This window comes from Scyliorhinus canicula, chromosome 18 (assembly GCF_902713615.1).
Source record: "Scyliorhinus canicula chromosome 18, sScyCan1.1, whole genome shotgun sequence".
Lineage (NCBI taxonomy): Eukaryota > Metazoa > Chordata > Chondrichthyes > Carcharhiniformes > Scyliorhinidae > Scyliorhinus > Scyliorhinus canicula.
This window is the reverse complement of record NC_052163.1, coordinates 73,641,237-73,661,900: the sequence shown is the minus strand read 5'-3', so window position 1 is coordinate 73,661,900 and position 20,664 is coordinate 73,641,237. Positions and strand designations below refer to the sequence as shown.

At 45.9% G+C, this 20,664-nt stretch overlaps 1 protein-coding gene across 4 annotated transcripts in view; it reads right to left on the bottom strand.

Annotated features, from left to right (window-relative positions):
• The window catches only part of LOC119953359 (scaffold attachment factor B1-like), a 141,898-nt gene that overhangs the window by 66,976 nt on the left and 54,258 nt on the right, over positions 1 to 20,664 (bottom strand). For all 4 annotated transcript variants that reach the window (XR_005458007.1, XM_038777544.1, XM_038777546.1 and 1 more), the window contains 5 exons: positions 20,094 to 20,559; positions 19,550 to 19,596; positions 13,246 to 13,346; positions 3,780 to 3,929; positions 1,480 to 1,598 (listed from right to left, as the gene is read on the bottom strand). Coding sequence is in view for 3 of the 4 variants with exons in the window: in XM_038777544.1 (XP_038633472.1) it covers positions 1,480 to 1,598; positions 3,780 to 3,929; positions 13,246 to 13,346; positions 19,550 to 19,596; positions 20,094 to 20,559 (883 nt within the window). In the remaining variant the exon portion in view is untranslated. The remainder of the gene's footprint in view (positions 1 to 1,479; positions 1,599 to 3,779; positions 3,930 to 13,245; positions 13,347 to 19,549; positions 19,597 to 20,093; positions 20,560 to 20,664) is intronic.

Sequence of the window (20,664 nt, the reverse complement as noted above, 5' to 3'; positions counted from 1 at the left end):
GACTTCAAGCTGAAAGCCTTTTTCACATCACATTTGGTTCCAGTGACAGTCAGAGGCCATTGACTTCCAGGCCCCACCTCAGACATTGCAGAGCTTGGCCACCCTGACAGCATGTGCCATGGGTGGCGCAAAAACAATGACCATGGGCTGGAGTACACAAGCCCACATGACAGGAGTCAGGAACAGAAGAGGACGGTCAGGTCCATGGAGCCAAGAGAGCTACAGCTCTGAGGCCGCAGGTGCTGCATTTGTTCGGTGGAGTTGGCGAGTTTGGAGTTCAGAAAAACGCTGCGACCGTGGCAACTCAGTGAAACTGGCTGTTGTGGCAAAGGAAAGCCCAGAAGCACTGGTGCTATGCTCAGAGTAGCTAGAGTGAGAATCTTGCTGGTAATTAGATGCTAGGGTGCAGTCTTGGGAATCCAGTGGGACACAGTCCAGGTAAAGTAACTGAGCAACTAGCAGACAAGCAGTTGTTGGGCAGCCCAAGTTGGAGCAACTGAAGGAAATCAGCATCAATAGCTTTGAAAGAGAGCTGAAATCCTGTGTCAGGAAGTCAAGAATTCAAACAATTTGGTGACTCAGTGACCGCAGATGTCAGCATGGGTTCCTGAGAAATTCATAGAACCTGTTTTGGTGTATCTGACATTGTTTTTAATTTCGAGTATCCAATTCATTTCTCCCAATTATGGGGCAATTTAGCATGGCCAATCCACCTACCCTGCACTTCTTTGGGTTGTGGGGGCAAAACCCACTCAAACACAGGGAGGATGTGCAAACTCCACACGGACAGTGAGCCAGAGCCGGGGTTGAACCCGTGATGCAGTGAAGCTAACTACTGCGGCACCATGCTGCCCGTGTTGACATTTAATGTGCAGTTGGTGGTGTGTTCAACCAAAGCTTGCCTATTAATAAGATTTACCTCATGAATTCTGGATGTTACAGAGTATTAAATAGATAAGAGTCTGTTGGCTTTGCTAAGTTTTGTACAGTTAAACCACTTACCTTTGGTTGATTCTCTTAGGAAATAGCTGGGATTTCAAATTCTGTCTACTTCACAACAAAGGTTGCTGGTCCCTAACTGGATTGCAACAAAATTTTGAGGGTGGGGAGTTCTGGTCTAGGATCGAAACACTTCAATCAAGAGCACCTTCAGATGAAAAAGTAAATCACCCTTGGATAGAGATTCTACTGATGTCAAGTAGCTTCAAATGGTCAAGATAAGCCCAAGATGAAGGCAGTTTGGGTTTGGGAATACAACAGGATATGCTGATCATGCACAGCATGGAATCAATAGAAGACCACATGATCTTTTTCTAGGGTCACATTACGCAAAGATTTTGAAGGGGAAATTACCTCTATTTGACAATGACTGGTCCTAGCGAATGCACAAAGGATACAACAAGTGAGGAATAACCATACAATTTCTGCAGCCAAAGCTTTTGATAAAACCAGAGAGTAGTCTTCAATGGAAGCACTTACTTATCTTTAGATTGATCTCCATCAGGTGCACTTCTTCGGCTGGAACTCGGTTTGTTGACCTTCTTCATAGTCCCTGCTTTCTGTTCTGTGCGCTTCTTACAGCCAGGTTCACTTTTGGCCTGAAGACACAAACAGTACACTGTACGTTCATGGAACTGCTGTTGCAGCAGATTGTTCAATCATGCATTATGGCAGCACGGTAGCATTGTGGATAGCACAATTGCGTCACAGCTCCAGGGTCCCAGGTTCGATTCTGGCTTGGGCCACTGTCTGTGCGGAGTCTGCACATCCTCCCCGTGTGTGCGTGGGTTTCCTCCGGGTGCTCCGGTTTCCTCCCACAGTCCAAAGATGTGCAGGTTAGGTGGATTGGCCATGATAAATTGCCCTTAGTGTCCAAAATTGCCCTTAGTGTTGGGTGGGGTTACTGGGTTATGGGATAGGGTGGAGGTGTTGACCTTGGGAAGGGTGCTCTTTCCAAGAGGCGGTGCAGACTCGATGGGCCGAATGGCCTCCTTCTGCACTGTAAATTCTATGATTCTATGATTATTTCCATCTCCAAGAGGAGCCAACATCTCTCAAAATAAAATTATAAATCCAACATATTAATTGGCCCCCATTTGTACATCTTGAGTGGCACGGCAGCACAGTGGTCAGCGCTATTGCTTCACAGCACCAGGGACCCAGATTCGATTCACAGGTTGGCCCAGTCTGTGTGGAGTCTGCATGTTCACCCCGTGTTTGTGTGGGCTTCCTCCAGGTGCTCCGGTTTCCTCCCACAAGTCCCGAAAGACGAACTGTTAGGTGAATTGGACATTTTGAATTCTCCCTCAGTGTACCCGAACAGGCGCCGCCGTAGTGTGGCGACAAGGGGATTTTCACAGTAGCTTAATTGCAGTGTTAATGTAAGCCTACATGTGACACAAGGAGAGCTCAAACAAGCTGCGGAGCATCTTCTGAAGTCAATCAGCCAGAGATCCTCCATGGTTCTGACAGGAATCAGATCTTCTCTTTAAAGTAGTGTCAAGAGATCTCTCTTTCACAAAGATGATCTCTGTAAATCAAGTATTTTGAGTGCCAGTGGTATTTAATAGTGGATTGAGTGGAAATGTTTTTTTTCTTGTTATTTAAGTGAGAATAAAGATAGCAGTTATGGGTATTGTATTTACTGTATTGAGTAGTATTGTTTAAGGGGTAATTGTAAGTCACTTTTTTGTATGATGTTAAAGATCTTTTAATACTGTGTTAATAATAATCTTTATTGTCACAAGTAGGCTTACATTAACATTGCAATGAAGTTACTGTGAAAATCCCCTAGTCACCACATTCCAGCACCTGTTCAGGTACAGAGGGAAAATTCAGAATGTCCAAATTATCTAACAGCACGTCTTTCGGGACTTGTGGGAGGAAACTAGAGCACCCAGAATAAACCCACGCAGACACGGGGAGAACGTGCAGACGCCACACAGACAGTGACGCAAGCCGGGAACCGAACCTGGGATAGGCGCTGTGAAGCAACAGTGCTACCCACTGTGCCGCCATACTGCAGCTATAAAGTTTGTTTTAATGTACCATACCCCTGTTCTTTCTTGTAATCACTCCCGGAGCAAGGTTTTCCTTTCCTCTCAGTCTTTCAAAATGAAAATAAAATGAGGTTTGCTGACCAGCATCCTACCTACTGTTGGGTTCTGGTCTGGGATTGTAATACGATTATCATTTCAGATCAGTATGATTTCATCGAATGGAGGAGTGAATGGCCTACTTCTACTCATACACCTTATGGTCTAAACTGTTTCCGCTCCAGAGAGCATCACAAGCTCAAGGATACAGATTCAAATTAATTGTTAAAAAGAGATGCGATGAATAATCTTTTCGCCCAGAGTTGCTGGAGGCCGAGAGAGCAGCAGAGGCAGGTTTGATCGAGGTATTCAAAAGGGAATTGATTTTCATCTGAAAAGAATGAATGTGCAAGGTCACGAGTATAAGGCAGGTGAGTGGGACTATGTAAAATGCTCTTTCAGAGAGTCAGTGGAGAATCGATGGGCTGAAGAAACTGAAATGATTCTGTGAAATGCAAACAGGGCTACTGCATATGATTTCCTGAGTGAATTTGAACTGGTGGGTAAGGAATGCCAGATTAAATGAGATGTTGAGACACCAAATGATGGCAATAAACCAGAGGATGTATTTCCAGAAATCTCTCGCACATGCACAGCATCTTCATCTACAGATGCAAAGTGTGCAGCAAATTCAAAATCTCGACTGCCTGTTAACAGTTCCTATTAGTACATCTATGTGCTCACCATTTCAACAGTGATGGTTTGTCCATTTAGTTCAGACTGATTCAGAGAGTTGATGCTTTCAGTTGCCTCCTCGGGTGTTAACATGGTTATGAATCCATAGCATCGTGCACCAGGATTACGAGCATCAGTTACCACTTTGGCACAAATAACCTGTAAGAAAATTATCACGAGCAGGAGAAACTGGTTATGGAAATATTGTTACATGAAGTCGTTTTTGGCTAGTTTACTTGCAAGTTAATTTGTTATGAAAAGCAAATACTCAACATCTTCAAACAGTTGGATACATCCAACATGAACAGGTACAAGTATAATACCAACTTAAAGAACAGGGAATGATGTTTGACAAATCTAAACTGTTGCAGCCCATGCCAAAAAAAAGTTGGCTAAATGACCGGTTTCCATGCTGAGATTTTAATTACAGTACGTTACTGCACAGCAAGCATATCCTTTCCCACCCTGCCGTCCTCAACAGCAACATTCCCCTCCATTCACCAATTTTAACATGACTTACATTTACATAAGCATTTTACTATATCTTTTTTTTTTCTTTTCCAAATTAAGGAGCAATTTAGCGTGGCCAAACCACCAAACCTGCACATCTTTGGGTTGTGGTGGGGGGGTGTGAGACCCTCACAGACATGGGGAGAATGTGCAAACTCCACACGGACATCAAACTCAGGTCCTCGGCGGGGTGACATTATATCTCAAAGAACAAAGAAAATTTACAGCACAGGAACAGGCCCTTCAGCCCTCCCAGCCTGCGCCCTTCCATTTCAGAGTAGTCATATACTACCAGCCTTACACCAATAATATTCATTCAGGAGCAGCACGGTGGCGCAGTGGGTTAGCCCTGCTGCCTCATGGCGCCACGGTCCCAGGTTCGATCCCGGCTCTGGGATACTGTCCGTGTGAAGTTTGCACATTCTCCTCGTGTTTGCGTGCGTTTCGCCCCCAGAACCTAAAGATGTGCAGGCAGGGTAGGTGGATTGGCCACACTAAATCGCCCCTTAATTGGAAAAAAATTGGGTACTTTAAATTTATTTTTAAAAATAAAAACATAAATAATATTCATTCAGCTTTCTGCAGGTTGCCTGCCATCTTCATTCCTCTTTTAGTACAACCATACTGTCACTAAAGCCAGGAGTCAGTTGGTTCGTAATGCGGAGCGATGCCAACAATGTGCGTTCAATTCCATACAGGTTAAGGATATTGACGAAGGCCCCACCTTCTCAACCTTGCCCCTCACCTGAGGTGTGCTGACTTTCAGGTTTAATCACCACCAGTCATCTCCCTCTCAAAAGAGGAGAGGAGCCATTGGTCCTCGGGGACTAGGTCGGCTTTTATTTCACTATTAAATCTCATCGCTTCTATCCTTTCAATGCGAAAAAAAATCATACCTATTCCTGGTCTAAGAATATTTTAATCTCAAATGAAGCTCCTAAATTAATATTTTCTCAACTGAAGCCTACATTCTCTCTGCAAGGTATCGTTTCACCTCTCGACATTTTCAATGTATTAAACAGCCAGGAATAACTGCACCATCTCCTACTCTATTGCATTCTCTCCCAACACCTCCAAATTGAGATGCATGCGAGGTGTGAGCACGAGGGTGAGAGTTGTCTGATAACCTGTTCGAGCAAAACCATATGGAATCGATTATGTGAAATGTTGTCTATGCACAGTAATATTCCTTTCTTTTATGTGTTCTATCATTGTGGTTATGGGAAGGAGTGTTTTTTCGACACCCCGATCTCGTTTATAATGAAGATGAATGGAGCCATGGCAGGGTGCTGAGGGTAAGGTTAGTCAAGTCCACACCGAGATTCAGCCCCCTCCAGTTAGAGCTACTTAACATACCGAGGGTCTTTATTTTGATTTTGAATTTAAGAATCCGTGCTTCTCTCCTTTAATAACCTGGGCAGATTTCTGTATCCTGGGGTTGGACTGGGTTCCTTCTGAGTTTTCCTGGAGGTTGGAGTGGGTTCTTTTTGGGTCCCTTTTTTTTTCTCCCCAGAGCTATTAGAATAGAAGGCATTAGAATAGAAGTGGTGAAACGGGATCTGGAAGCACCACTAGCACTGGGAGAGATCATGGAGAGCATTAGCTCCATACAGGCGGGGAAGGCGCCGGGACCGGACGGATTCCCGGCGGACTTCTACAAAAAATTTGCGACAGCGCTGGCCCCGCACCTGCGGGAGATGTTCACAGACTCGCTAGCTAGGGGCACACTGCCACCCACGTTAGCACAGGCCTCAATCTCGCTGATACCTAAGAAAGACAAAGACCCAACGGAATGTGGGTCATACAGACCCATATCTCTGCTGAACGCAGACGCCAAAATACTGGCCAAAATCCTAGCCAAAAGGCTAGAAGACTGTGTACCTGAGGTGGTCACAGAGGACCAGACGGGCTTCGTCAAAGGTAGACAGCTTACCGCGAACATCAGGCGCCTGCTGAACGTGATAATGACCCCCTCCGGGGAGAGAACACAAGAGGTGATCATCTCCCTGGACGCAGAAAAGGCCTTCGACAGAGTCGAATGGAAATACCTCATAGAGGTACTGGAGCGGTTCGGGCTTGGAACAGGGTTCACCGCTTGGGTAAAGCTCCTATACAACGCTCCCATGGCGAGTGTACGGATCAACAATACCAACTCCCAATACTTCCAGCTGCACAGGGGCACCAGACAAGGATGCCCACTGTCCCCGCTGCTGTTCGCACTAGCAATCGGACCGCTAGCAATCGCGCTCAGGGCAGCAAAAAATTGGAGGGGGATCCGAAGGGGAGGTAGAGAGCACAGAGTCTCACTCTATGCGGATGATCTGCTCCTCTATATCTCGGACCCACAAAGCAGCATGGACGGAATCATCGCGCTCCTGAAAGAGTTTGGAGCCTTCTCGGGCTACAAACTCAACATGAGCAAAAGTGAGATCTTCCCAGTACACCCGCAAGGGGGGGGGGGCAGCACTAAAGGGGCTGCCGTTCAAACAAGCCCGACATAAATTCCGCTACCTGGGGATCCAAATAGCCCATGACTGGAAAGGGATCCACAAATGGAACCTCACCAGCCTGACGGAGGATGTTAAAAAGGACCTGCAAAGATGGAACACACTCCCGCTCTCCCTCGCGGGGAGAGTCCAGACGATCAAAATGAACGTACTGCCCAGGTTCCTCTTCCTGTTTAGATCCATTCCGATCTACATCCCCAAGGCCTTTTTCAAAGCGCTGGACAAACTTATCATGGCGTTCGTATGGGGGGGTAAAAATGCTAGGATCCCAAAGAAGGTCCTACAAAAAACAAAATCCAGGGGGGGGCTAGCCCTCCCGAACCTACAATTCTACCACTGGGCGGCAACAGCCGAGCGAGTAAGGGGATGGATCCAGGAGCCAGAAGCCGAGTGGGTGCGTGCGGAGGAGGCCTCCTGCATGGGAACCTCCCTCCGGGCCCTCGCCACGGCAGCACTCCCATCCCCACCCAAAAAACACTCCAGTAGCCCAGTGGTGACAGCCACCCTCCAATCCTGGAACCAACTGCGGCAGCAATTTGGCCTGTACAAAATGTCGGACAAGGCTCCCATCTGCAACAACCATAAGTTCAAACCAGCACTGACTGACGCCACCTTCAAAAGGTGGAGGCAGGACGGGGGGACACTGACAGTCAGGGACCTATACACGGACGACAGGATCGCAACACTGGACGAACTGACAGAGAAATTTCAGCTAGCCAGGGGGGAACGAGCTACTGTACCTGCAGCTCAAAAACTTCCTACGAAAGGAGACAAGGACGTACCCACAACCGCCACGACAGACACTACTGGAAGACCTACTGGACGCAAGTATCCTAGAGAAAGGGAACTGTAGTGACATGTATGACCGACTGGTAGATAGGGACGACACCGTACTGGCGCAACAAGGAGGAAATGGGAGGACGACCTGGGGATGGAGATAGGGTGGGGACTCTGGAGCGAAGCACTGCATAGGGTCAACTCCACCTCCACGTGCGCAAGGCTCAGCCTGACGCAACTAAAAGTGGTACATAGAGCCCACTTAACGAGAAACCGTATGAGTAGGTTCTTCCCGGAGGTGGAGGACAGATGTGAACGGTGCCAAAGAGGCCCGGCCAACCACGCCCACATGTTCTGGTCTTGCCCCAGACTTGTGGAGTACTGGACAGCCTTCTTCGAGGCTATGTCCAAAGTGGTGGGGGTGAGGGTGGAGCCATGCCCGATAGTGGCGGTCTTCGGGGTTTCAGACCAGCCAGATCTATTCCTGGGGAGGAGGGCGGATGCCCTTGCCTTTGCCTCCCTGATCGCCCGCCGTAGAATCCTGTTTGGCTGGCGGTCAGCAGCACCGCCCAGAGCTGCAGACTGGCTGTCCGACCTCTCGGAATCTCTCCAAATGGAGAAAATCAAATTCGCCATCCGAGGGTCAGACGACGGCTTCCACAGAACGTGGGAGTCATTCATGCAATTGTTCCGGGACCTGTTTGTGGCCAACGTACAAGAGGAAGAATAGTCGGGTGGCCAAGAATCAGGGGAAAATGGACGGGAATCGGGGGAAGGTAGCCCGGGGGGGGGGGGGGGGGGGGGGGGGGGGGTTACGGGCTCGTTATGGGGGTTTGATGGCAAGCCAAGGCCCAAAACCAAACTATGAATAAATGCCTATAAACATGTGCCTCGGCCATATTGGGGAATGTAAAATATGTATGCTGGCTAAAGGGGGCGGCCACATTTGTTGTTATGAAGATGCTTACCTGTAAATATTCATGTTAAATTTTTGTGTTTTCTTTTTTTCTCTCTAATAATTTGTAATTGGTCATATATAAAATATGAAAACTCAATAAAAAACATTTATAAAAAAAAGAATAGAAGTGGTGGTGCATGTTGGGGTGGGTTGGTCTACCCTTGACTAATTTGCTTAAGAGAGAGTGTTTTCCATGCCTCTACATTATCGGAGTTCATCCCTTGGATGAGGAGAGGTTTGACGGGGTTAGCCCATGTGTTCTTAGGTGGTGGTTTCCAAAGTGTCCTCCTCGTTGTGATTGGGTTTTCTATATGGAAGTAGTGCTTGTGTCTCTCTTGAAGCAATGCTGTAGTTTTCCTTAATATCCTTCTTGTGAAGGCGTGCAGTGCTGGGCAGTGACTAAAATTCCTCTGTCAGCTCGGACCCTCCCATGGCGGGGAAGCTTTCGTGTTTGAGTGAGCAGCTTGTTCTTGTCTGCACTGATGAGCGTTCACCAGGGATTACAGGCCCATGGTGGGGTCCTGATCCTTTATTCTCCTGTGATCCATTCCCATTGAATGTATGGAATGATGTTGGTTCTATGCTGGGCCTGATATTGAGGTTATGTTGAATTGCGTGGTGTATACGTAACACCCTTTTAGAGCTAGGCTTCTGATGTTTTGTTGTATGTTTCCTTTTTTTATATTTTTAGGGGCGGGAAAGAATCCGTGATTGGTTCCTGCATGGGTAAGATGGGTCTGGTATCAGAGAAGAGGTGGTTACGGCTGTGTCATTGGTGCTGCTGCCGTTGGATTGGAAGGAGATATGTTTGGTGCGTGCCCAACCATAGATGAAAAATGTTATCCTGAACTCTTGCAGCAATTGCAAACATTTCCTGCATAGCAAGATGTGTACCTTCTTACCATGTTTTCGTGGCCTCATCCTGTTTCTCCCTTGTTCTCTGGTTAGACTTAGAGGCATCAAATTATGTCTAACTGATTGTATTGAGCTAGTGATACTGCTGTTCCCCTGTCCCCCTCTGCATTCATGTACATGGAGTCTTTTTTGTTTGCAGTGCTGCATATTTGTGGCTTTGTTGCAGTTTGTTAAAATGGAAAACCTCAACAAATATACTTTTTTAAAAATGGACTGGGGTATTGTGTTAATACAAAGAACACTAAGGGAGACCAGGTAGATCCAACAATAATTCAAAAATTGTGCCGATTCGACTTCAGTCACATTATAAAATATCACTTCAAATAAACATCACCCATCTCCTACAGTAACACTATCCGTCTCCTATTGCATCGCATTTGGCTAGTTTAGCTCAAGTGAATTGTTGGCAGTTGGATATCATTAACTATCTGCCTGACACAGTTGATCGTACTCATGCTTCAGACGGTTTGGGATTTGACCCTTACTGAGGGACTCGAGAATATGCTAGGCTGATACTCTGGTGCTGTACCAAGAGAGCACTGCGTTGCTTGAAGCACACCTCAACTACCTGTTCACATGGACATCGACTATCCCAAGCATCATTCAAAGAGCGAGGAGTTCTGGTTCCTGACTAACATTCCTCCCTCTTTTTCTTTAAAATGTATTTTTATTCCAAATATACATGAAAAGTTGCAACACACAAACAATTCAGGAAACAAACCTCCCAGCATACAGCTATATAGTTTGTACAAATTTTCCCCCTTTTTCACCCCCCCCCCCCCCACAACTCCTCAAACACAGTCACGAACATTCCACACCTTGCCTCGGAACCCTCTGCCAAACGTCTTAGCATGTAACTGATCTTTTCCAGCCGAAGATTGTCATAGAAGTCACCCAGCCAGGCCACTACCACTAATGGTGTTGCTGACCGCCACTCCCAATAAGATTCATAGCCGGGCAACAGCTCCGGCTTCTCCGATATCCCAAATACCGCCACGGGTCCGGCTCCACCTCCTCCCCCACTATCCTTGATAGCGCCGCGTAGACTCCTGCCCATAATCTCGCCAACGTTTCACAGCCCCAGAACATGTGCATGGTTCAGTGGTCCCCACCCACACTTTTCACACTCGTCTCCCACCCTCTGAAAGAACCCACTCATTCTTGCTCACGTCATGAATACCCTGCGTATGAGCTTGACTGTATCAAACTCATCCTTGCGCACAAGGAGGTAGCACCTCACTCCACAGTTTATCTCCCCACCCAGCTCCCCCTCCCACTTCTCCTTAATCTTCACCACCTGCTCACCCGGCCAAGTGTATATGTTTCTGATCCTGTCCTCCCCTTCCACATCCAGAACCAACACTCATTCCAGCAGGGTGCACCTCGGCAACCTGGAGAACTCCTTCCAAACCACACGTGCGAAGTTCCATATCTGCAAGTACCTAAACTCACTTCCACTCCTTCAATTCATCTATAGCAGCAAGCCCTTCCTCCACATACAACTCCCTCAGCTTCAAAAAGGAATACTCCCTTTCCCCTGGGAAGAGCCACGGGTCCACCATACCCATCTTCTCCATAAACCCACCCAGCTCCTTTGCCATTTGTATCCTATCCACTGACTTGGGGCTCGACCTACCCACCCTCGGCTCTCGGACACAATTTAAAATATCCTCCCATAATCAACTGGTGCGTGGCCAAATTTGGGATTGCTGCCAGCAACCCACTCTAAAACCTACATCATCCCAATTTGGTGCATCCCCATTCATCAACACCACCAGTGCCCCTTCTAATACTCCACTCTCAAATCACATAACTCCCACACGGGTCCCTCACCGTTCACGCTCACAAACCCCATTTTCTTACTCATAATTGCCACTCCCCTCGATTTTGAATCAAATCCTGAGTGGAAAGCTTGTCCTACCAACCCCTTCCTTAGCCTAACCTGGTTCTTCACGCAAAGGTGCGTCTCCTGCAGAAAGACCACCTCCGCTTTCAAGCTCCGACAGTGCGCAAAGACAAGAGATCTTTTGACTGGTCCATTGAGCTCTCACATGCTCCACGTTATCAGCCTTACCGGGGGGCTTACGTCTCCATTCCCCTCTACCTTCCGCCATCCTCCCCTTTTGGCTCTACCCCCATTAATTTCACCCTATAACTGGCCCATCCAAGGTGGCCCTTTTCTCCGCCCCTTATCATACTTCTTCTCCAACCTCGCCTCACCAACCCCTCCGGCCACCTCTCTTGGCCTTCTCCCCAAACTCACTTCCGTTCACCAGTATTGCCTGCGAGCGTGGAAATGCCTGCCTAGAGGCTTCTCCCATTGACCCCCCGCCCTCACCTCTCTGCTCTGTGATGGTTCCCTGCTGACCTCATCCTCCCCATCTCAACTCAGGTCACCTTCCCCAAGAACAAGCAGCGAAAGAAAATACAGCCCCTGGCAGCAGATGGGGGGATGGGGACAGCAGTCCCCTTACAAATTTTTCTTCGCCTCCCTTTGTCAATCCAACAATAAAAAAAAGAAAAGGCTCCACCACATCGGAGGAAAAAAGATCCCCACTCCCTCCAATCCCCACCCCATCTGTATTCCCAACTACTTCAAAGTGCCAGCAACTCAGTCTCCCAGATTTGTTCAATTCAGTTCTCCCCCAGTTTATGCTCCTTGATAAAGTCATTGGCCACTTCTGGGGTCTCAAAGTAGCGTTGCCAGCCTTGATACATCATCCACAGCTTCGCCGGGTAGAACACCCCAAACCTCATCTGTTGATATAGCACTGCCTTGGCTTTGTTAAACTCCGCACACCGTTTTGCCAGTTCAGATCCAATGTCCTGGTATATTCCGTGGTCCCCTCCCACTCACAGTTGCACTTCTCTCTGGCACACTACAGAATCTTCTCTTTCTCCACGAACATTTGGAGGCTCACGATCACTGCCCACGGCAGCTCCACCGCTCTAGGCTTCTGCCTCAGAGACCTGTGCGCTCTGTCCACTTCAGGGTCCGCCACCAGCATCCTCAAAACATACCTAGTGGTACTCGCACCTTTGACTCCTTCAGGTAGGCCCACTACCCACAGATTCTGCCTTTTCAGTCTATTTTTCTGCTCCAACACTTTCGTTCTCAACGTCTTGCAAAAGTTTCCTGAGAACCCCACCTCCGCCTCCAATGCCACCACCTCATCGCTGTGGTCCGTTATTACTCTCTCGGACCTGCACTCCAAACATTTCTCTGGCTTCTCCATCGAGCCCTTCAGGTGTGCCACAGCCCCTTCGATAGCCTTCGAGCGATCCTCCTGCATATCCTTCCTCTGCTGGCGGAACTCTTCCTTTATGAAAGTGATGAACTGTTCCATCTGGGGCTTTCCAACTTGCACAGGCCTTCCCCCTCTGCCATCCTTCCACTGGCTGCTGCACCACAGGTCTCTTCCAACTCCTTGGCCAGGTCTTTCACCTTTTTCCGGGTTTGGTAACCAGCAGACATACCACTCCCGGGGGAATTCCTCCAACCATCAGATGCACGTTTCGGACAAAGTTGCGCCGAATTTCGGGTAAAGAGCTCTTCAAGCAGGAGCTGCCCCGTGAATCCCAACATTCCTCCCTCAGCAAACACCACCAGACTAATTTATCATGCATCTATTTGTGTCACTTGTCAGATCTTGCCAATTTTGCTTACGTAACAACAATAACCGCACTTCAATAAGTGTACCTATTGCTTGTGAACCACTCTGAGGCATCTTGACAATGTGGGAAAACAATATCTCATTAGAAGCTCCTTAAACCACCTTTCCCAACAATAACATGAAAGCTCTCTCACCTTGCCATGTTTACTGAAGACGTTCTTTAGGTCTGTTGCTCTGGTAGCAGAGGACAGGCCACTCACCCAAAGATTCTTGCCTGTAGTGTCCAAAGTTCTTCCTAAATCACAGGAAAATTTTCATAATTACTTTGCAAGGGGAAAACTGATGCAATAGTTACATAAGAGAAGCTACACAACTGTAACACTTCAATCCTGAGACCAAGAGCAGCCTGCTTCCTCCAATTGCAACAACTTCCAGACCATAAGCATCTAAAAGTGACAATAGAGGAAAAGATTCTGTCACAATTGTAAATATCCACTCAAATATATAGAAATCTGAGGATAGTACTATGTGCTTTACTTGTTTCCAGTATGGGGCATCTGCCCAGTGTTTCAAACCCAAAAAGTTCAGTGATGTGGGAGAATGGAAGCAAGGGCAGCATAGTAGCATTGTGGATAGCACAATTGCTTCACAGCTCCAGGGTCCCAGGTTCGATTCCGGCTTGGGTCACTGTCAGTGCGGAGTCTGCACATCCTCCCCGTGGGTTTCCTCCGGGTGCTCCGGTTTCCTCCCAGTCCAAAGATGTACAGGTTAGGTCGATTGGCCATGATAAATTGCCCTTAGTGTTGGGTGGTGATACTGGGTTATGAGGATAGGGTGGAAGTGTTGACCTTGGGTAGGGTGCTCTTTCCAAGAGCCGGTGCAGACTCGATGGGCCAAATGGCCTCCTTCTGCACTGTAAATTCTATCTATCATAAAAGCTCAGGCCGAAAAATCTTTTCCTCATGTTGCCTTTGGTTCTTTTGCCAATTACTTGAAATCTGTTATCTCTGGGCTTTGATCCTTCTGCCAATGGGAACAATTTTTCTCTATCCACTCTGGCTAGACCACTCAGGATTTTGGGCAGCTCGATTAAATATTTTTTTTTTAAATTTAGATTACCCAATTATTTTTTCCAATTAAGGGGCAATTTAGCGTGGCCAATCCACCTACTCTGCACATTTTTGGGTTGTGGGGGTGAAACCCACGCAAACACGGGGAGAATGTGCAAACTCCACACGGACAGTGACCCAGAGCCGGGATCGAACCTGGGACCTCGGCGCCGTGAGGCGGTTGTGCTAACCACTAGGCCACCGCGCTGCCCTCGATTAAATATTTAAAGTTTATTTTCTCTTAGAGGAACAATACCAGTTTCTCCAATCTATCCACATAATTGAAGACTCATTCCTGGAATCATTCTCATCTTTTCTGAATTCCTTCCAAAGCACATCATCCCTACATTTGGTGCTCAGAATCGGACACTCAGTTAAAACTGAACCAGCGTTTTGCACGAGGATGTATCCATCTGTCCCACTCTGTCCATCCATTTCTGTTCCTATATTCCCTTTACAATAGTTGACATTGGTGTGGTGGCGCAGTGGTTAGCGCTGCTACCTCACAGCGCCGGGGACCCAGATTCGATCCTGGCCCAGATCACTGTCCGTGGAGTTTGCACATTCTCGCTGTGTCTGCGTGGGTCTCACCTCCCACAACCCAAAACGGGTGGTGGATTGGCCATGCTAAACTGCCCTTTAATTGGGAACAAAATAAACAATTAGGTACTCTAAATGTTTTAAAATAGAATAGTTTACATTGCTTCTACTCAGTCTGTCCCAAACGTATCACTTCAACGTGTCTCGCTCTTCCCCATCCCGTCTCTCTACCCACCACCACAGTTCACAATACTTCCAGGTTTTGCGCCATCTGAAAATACATGCATACAATTTAGGGTAGAAGGAGGCTATTCGACCCACTGAGTCTGCACCGGCCCTTAGAAAGAGCGCCCTACTCAAGTCCATGATTTCTACCCTATTCCCGTAACCCCACCTAATCTGTTGGGACGCCATGGGGCAATTTATCATGGCCAATCCACCTTTGGTCTGTGGGACGAAACCGGAGCAGCTAGAGGAAACCCACGCAGACACGGGAAGTGCAGACTCCACACAGACAGTCACCCGGGGCTGGATTCTTGCACTCCAATCTCCTTGCAATAAAGGACCATGTCAGGCAGCAGTACTAACCACTGCCACCATGCCACCCATGAATGTGCTTAGTAAATTAAAATCTACGTCATTAACATACATCTAGAAACGCACGGGTTGGGGAAACCCACTGTATACTTTCTTCCAGACCGAAAAGTAATCTTAACATTTGTCTCGTCAATCAGCCAATTTCTACCAGATTCTTATTAAGCAAAGATATTAAAGGGACATAAGCTAAAGGCTGGGGTTAGATCACATATCACTCAATCTCATTGAACGGCAATAGGTTTGAGGGACCTACTCTTGTTCCTATGATTTGTCTGCAGCCATACTCATACATGAAGGCGTTCGGAAACGATTCTTTTGGTATCAATCTTATTAAAACTTCTAAATACACAAGGGCTTGGTAGTGATGAAAAGGCACCTACCCCATTTAGATTTGGGGACAGTCCCATTAGATTGGAAGTTGGCAAATGTTAGACAATGCTTCAAGAAAGGAGGAAGAGGGGACAGGGAACCATTGACCTGTTAGCCTAACATCAGGAAAATGCTGCAATCTATTATTCAGGAGGTCTCAACAACACACGTATAAAAACGCAATATTATTAGAACATCAACATGGTTTTACTAAAGGGAAATCCTACTCGACAAATGTATTCGTTTTTTTAAGGATGTAACTAGTAAAGTAGATTAAGGGAAAACCAGTAGATGCAGTATACCTCGATTTCCAAAAAGCATGGAATACGGTGCACACAAAAGATTAATAGGCAAAATAAAGTCACATGGAATTGTGGGTAGTATTTTAGCATGGCTAAAGGTTTAGTAACGGAAACAAAGCAGAGTGGGCAGATACAGGACTTTTAGAAGTTGGCAGGTAGCAAATAGTGGTGCCGCAAGGATCAGTGCTACTTACAATGTGTATTAGTGATTTAGATGGAAGAGACAGGGAGTAATGTAACTACATATGCCGATGATATCAAGCTCGGTGGGAAGGTAAGCTCTGGGGAGGATACAGAGAGGCTGCAAAGAGACACAGACATGTCAAGTGAGAGTGGACAACAAGATGGCATATGGAGTATAATGGAGCAGATGGAAGTGAGGTTATTCACTCTGGTCATAACAGCTGTGAGACAAGTTCGATGGAAGAGTAATTTGGACTCAAAATGTTAACTGTTTCTCTCCACAGATGCTGCCAGGTCTGCTCAGATTATTCAGCATTTGCTGTTTTCATTTTAGATTTTTATTTGCAAGTGTTTTGATTATCAGAGACCTGCATATGCTTCTACAAGGAATGTAGAAAGTTAGCATGCAGCTGCAGCAAACAAATAGGAAGGCATGTTGTCCTTTATTGCAAGGAGATTGGAGTACATTAATAAAGAGGTCTTGCTACAATTGAGTTTTGGTCTGCTGTGTGCAGTTTTGGTCTCCACATTTATGAAATAATCTATTTGCATTGGAGGCAAGGCAGCAAAGTTTCGAAATTCTATGATTCTATGCTTGAAAGGCAGAACGTAACAAGTTAAATGAAGGACATCATGAAGGCATGAGACACAAATTGGCTGAGGTGGATTGGGAAAATACATTAATACACCTTGTATAGGCAATGGACAGTAACACAGTGGTTAGCACCGTTGCTTTACAGCGCCAGGGACCAGGTACGATTCCCACCTTGGGTGACTGTGTGCGGAGTCCGCACATTCTCTCGGTGTCTGCATGGGTTTCCTCCGGGTGCTCCGGTTTCCTCCCATAAGTCCCGAAACGTGCTGTTACGTGAATTGGACATTCTGAATTCTCCCTCAGTGTACCCAAACAAGTGCTGGAGTGTGGCGACTGGGGGATTTTCACAGTAACATTGCAGTGTTAATATAAGCCTACTTGTGACACTAATAAAGATTATAGATTTTATATTATGGATAGTCTTCAAAGAACTATTACATAGCGTACAGGACCTATACATTCCTTCAGGGTGCAAACACTCAAAAAAGCCAGTCAACTGTGGCTGACAAAGAAAATTAAGGATTGCATAAAATTCAAAGAAAAAGCTTATAAAGTTGCCAGAACTCATAGTAAACCAGAGGATTGGGAGATTTTTAGAATATAGCAAAGGAAGACCAATAAACTGATAAAGGGTGAACAGAATATGAATTCAATCTCGCAAAAAACATCAAAACGAACTGTAAAATCGTCTAAGACAAATGTGGGCCCATTAAAGGCAAAGTCAGGAGAATTCATAATGGGGAACAGAGGAATGGCAAAGAAGCTAAATGATTACTATGTGTCATTCTTCTCTGAGGAAGGTACAGAAAATCTCGCTGGTGTAGAGATCCAAAGGACTAGGAAGAACGCAGAGTTGAAGGAAATTAGTACAAGTATAAAGGTTGTTTTGGACAAGTTAATAGGACTGAAAGTTGATAAGTCTCTCGGACCTGATATTATGCTTTGAAAGAGTTTGCGAGAGTGCTGGTGGATGCATTGATCTTCGTCCAAAATTCTAGAATGCTTCCCGAATATTGCAAGTTAGCAAATGTCACCCCCTCCTTAAGAAAGGAGGGAGAGAAAACAGGGAACTACAGACCTGTTAGGCTTACATCAATAGTAGGTAAAATGCCAGAATCTATTATAAAGAATGTGATAAATGGACATACGGACATGACCAAATGTAATCCTCCCAACAGGATCACAGGTGATAAAGCCTGGCGGGAATTTGTGTTGTGAGGAAGATGTAAATCAGCCACAGGAACATTTGGACAGACTTAGGGAGTGGGCAAGAATACAGCAGATGGAATATAATGTGGAAAAATGAGAGGTAACCTACTTTAGTACGAGGAACAAACATACAGAATTATTTCCAAAATGGTAAAACATTAGAAAGTGCAGATGTGTGTGGCGCAGTGGTTAGCACTGCTGCCTCACCGCCTCAAGGACCCGGGTTCGATCCCGGCCCCGGGTCACTGTCCATGTGGAGTTTGCACATTCAGCTCGTGTATGCGTGGGTCTCACCCCCACAACCCAAAGATGTGCAGGGTAGGTGAGTTGATGCTAAATTGCCCCTTAATTCGAAAAGAATAATTGGATGCTCAAAAATAATTTTTTTTTTTTTTTTTTTTTTGTTTTTTTTTTAAATTTAGATTAGCCAATTATTTTTTCCAATTAAGGGGCAATTTAGCGCGGCCAATCCACCTACTCTGCACATTTTTGGGTTGTGGGGGCGAAACCCACGCAGACACGGGGAGAACGTGCAAACTCCACACGGACAGTGACCCAGAGCCGGGATCGAACCTGGGACCTCAGCGCCGTGAGGCGGTTATGCTAACCACTAGGCCACCGTGCTGCCCTAAAAATAATTTTTTAATGCAGATGTACAAAGGGACCTGGGTGCTGTCCATTAGTCACTGGAGGCCAATATGCAGGTGTAGGAAGCCATTAGGAAGGCTAATGGAATGCTAGCCTTTATCGCAAGAGTTTGAGTACTAGTGAGGTCTTGCTTTAAGTCTATAGACGCTTGGTTACACCACACCTGGAGTACTGTGGGCAGCTTTGGTCCCCCTACCTCAGAAAGGATATTATTGCCATAGAGGAAGTGCAATGAAGATTCACCAGACTTGTTCCGATGATGGTGGGACTGCCTTACCAAGAGATATTGGGCAAACTGGCACAGTATTCGCTCGTTTCGAAGAATGAGATGATCTCACTGAAACCTACAAAATACTTAAAAGGATAGACAGAGTACATGCAGCTAGGATGTTTCCTTTGGTTGGGGAGTCTAGAACCAGGGTGCCAAATTTCACAATAAGGGGGATGTCACCTAGGACCGAGATGATGAGAAATTTATTACATAGAGGGCCCCGAGTGGTTGTAATTCTCTGCACCAGAGGGCTGTGGAAGCTCAGTCCTCGAGTACGTTTATGGTAGAGATTGATAGATTTCTGATTAACAATAACGTAAAGGGTTATGGGGATAGTGGGTGTAAAGGGCATTGAAGCATTGAGCAGCCATGATCGTATTGAATGGTGGAGCAGGCTTGCTGGGCTGAATGGGCTGACTCCTGTTCCTATGTTCCTCATACAAACTCCAACCCTATGAAAATGTTACCTTGTATAACAAACTGTTGATCTCAATGACACTCCAAATCACAAAAATTCATTTAAAAAACTGATCAGATTTGAGAGAGATTCTACTAAATTCTGTATTGCTTTCTGCTTGATACATCTTCATGAGTTGTTGCATACTATGTGAATCATGAATCGTGAGTTGGGGATGGACAAGCTGACATGGATTATATCTGTAGTCTGCAACTTACTTTTCTCCTGATTTGTAGCAGTCTTGGAATCTTTTGCTTCCTCTGAGCTAAAGACACAAATATGGATGTTGTTAGACATTTAGAAACTAATAGTTTCAAGAAATACATCAAGCACCAACATTTCTACCAAGTCTAAGATAAATTCTCCAATACCTACCCATTATTACAGCTACTGTCAGCTGTTCATCACTGTAAACGAAACGCTTACAAACATGTTGTTTACAGGTGAATATCAAAGATGCTTTAGACACAGCTATAATCTGATCTGCTCAAGAAATGCCTCATTTATATTTTGATATCAGTGAAGAGTGTACACACACAGCAAAATCCCCATTTGTTAAGCAGTCTTGCAGGTTGGAGGAGAGTGCAAAGAATAAACAAAAGCAGCCTCTAACAATAGTGGGAAAAGATTCTAAAAGCTTTTAAACAAAAATGAAATAAGATTTAAAATTACCACCACTGCGCAGGACAGTTCATGAGACAAGTTTACTGGAATCATCTTAGCATGAATGAAAATCTTGTCTAAAACTAAGAAACAACAAACCTCGTCTGATCACTGCCCTCTACAATCGAAGGTTCATTCTTAGCTGCTTTGTCAGAACCTTCATCTTCTGGTTTCATTGCACTGTCTTTACATTCCTCAAGTCCAGACGGTGGTTCTTTCGCAATGCTCTCGGTCTCTGTCTTTTCTACTTCATGTTCCTCCTGCTGGCAACTTTCCAACTGGTCCGTTTTTTCAGTTGTATCCATCTTCTTAGTGTCCACCTTTTCCTTGGTAGGCTGCTTATAGTCAGTCTCCATCTTGGGTCCATCCACAAGCATTGCATTATCCACGTCCAACGTATTGTCCTCCACTGGAACCTCAGTTAGAGTGCTATTTTCCTCTTCTTTCTGGTATGCATCCATATCAACCATATATTGCATCAATAGCTGTGGATCTTCAGGGGGCTTCTCCTCTGTAGGAACTGAACTACAAGTTTCCCCCGAATTCTCAGCTACATTTTCCTTTTCTATGGGATTAATGGAATAGAATAGCACAAGGTTTAATTACAACATATTACAGCAAATATACTTGTGGAGCTAGTATGTTCCCCTACCCTTGAATCCATTGGGAG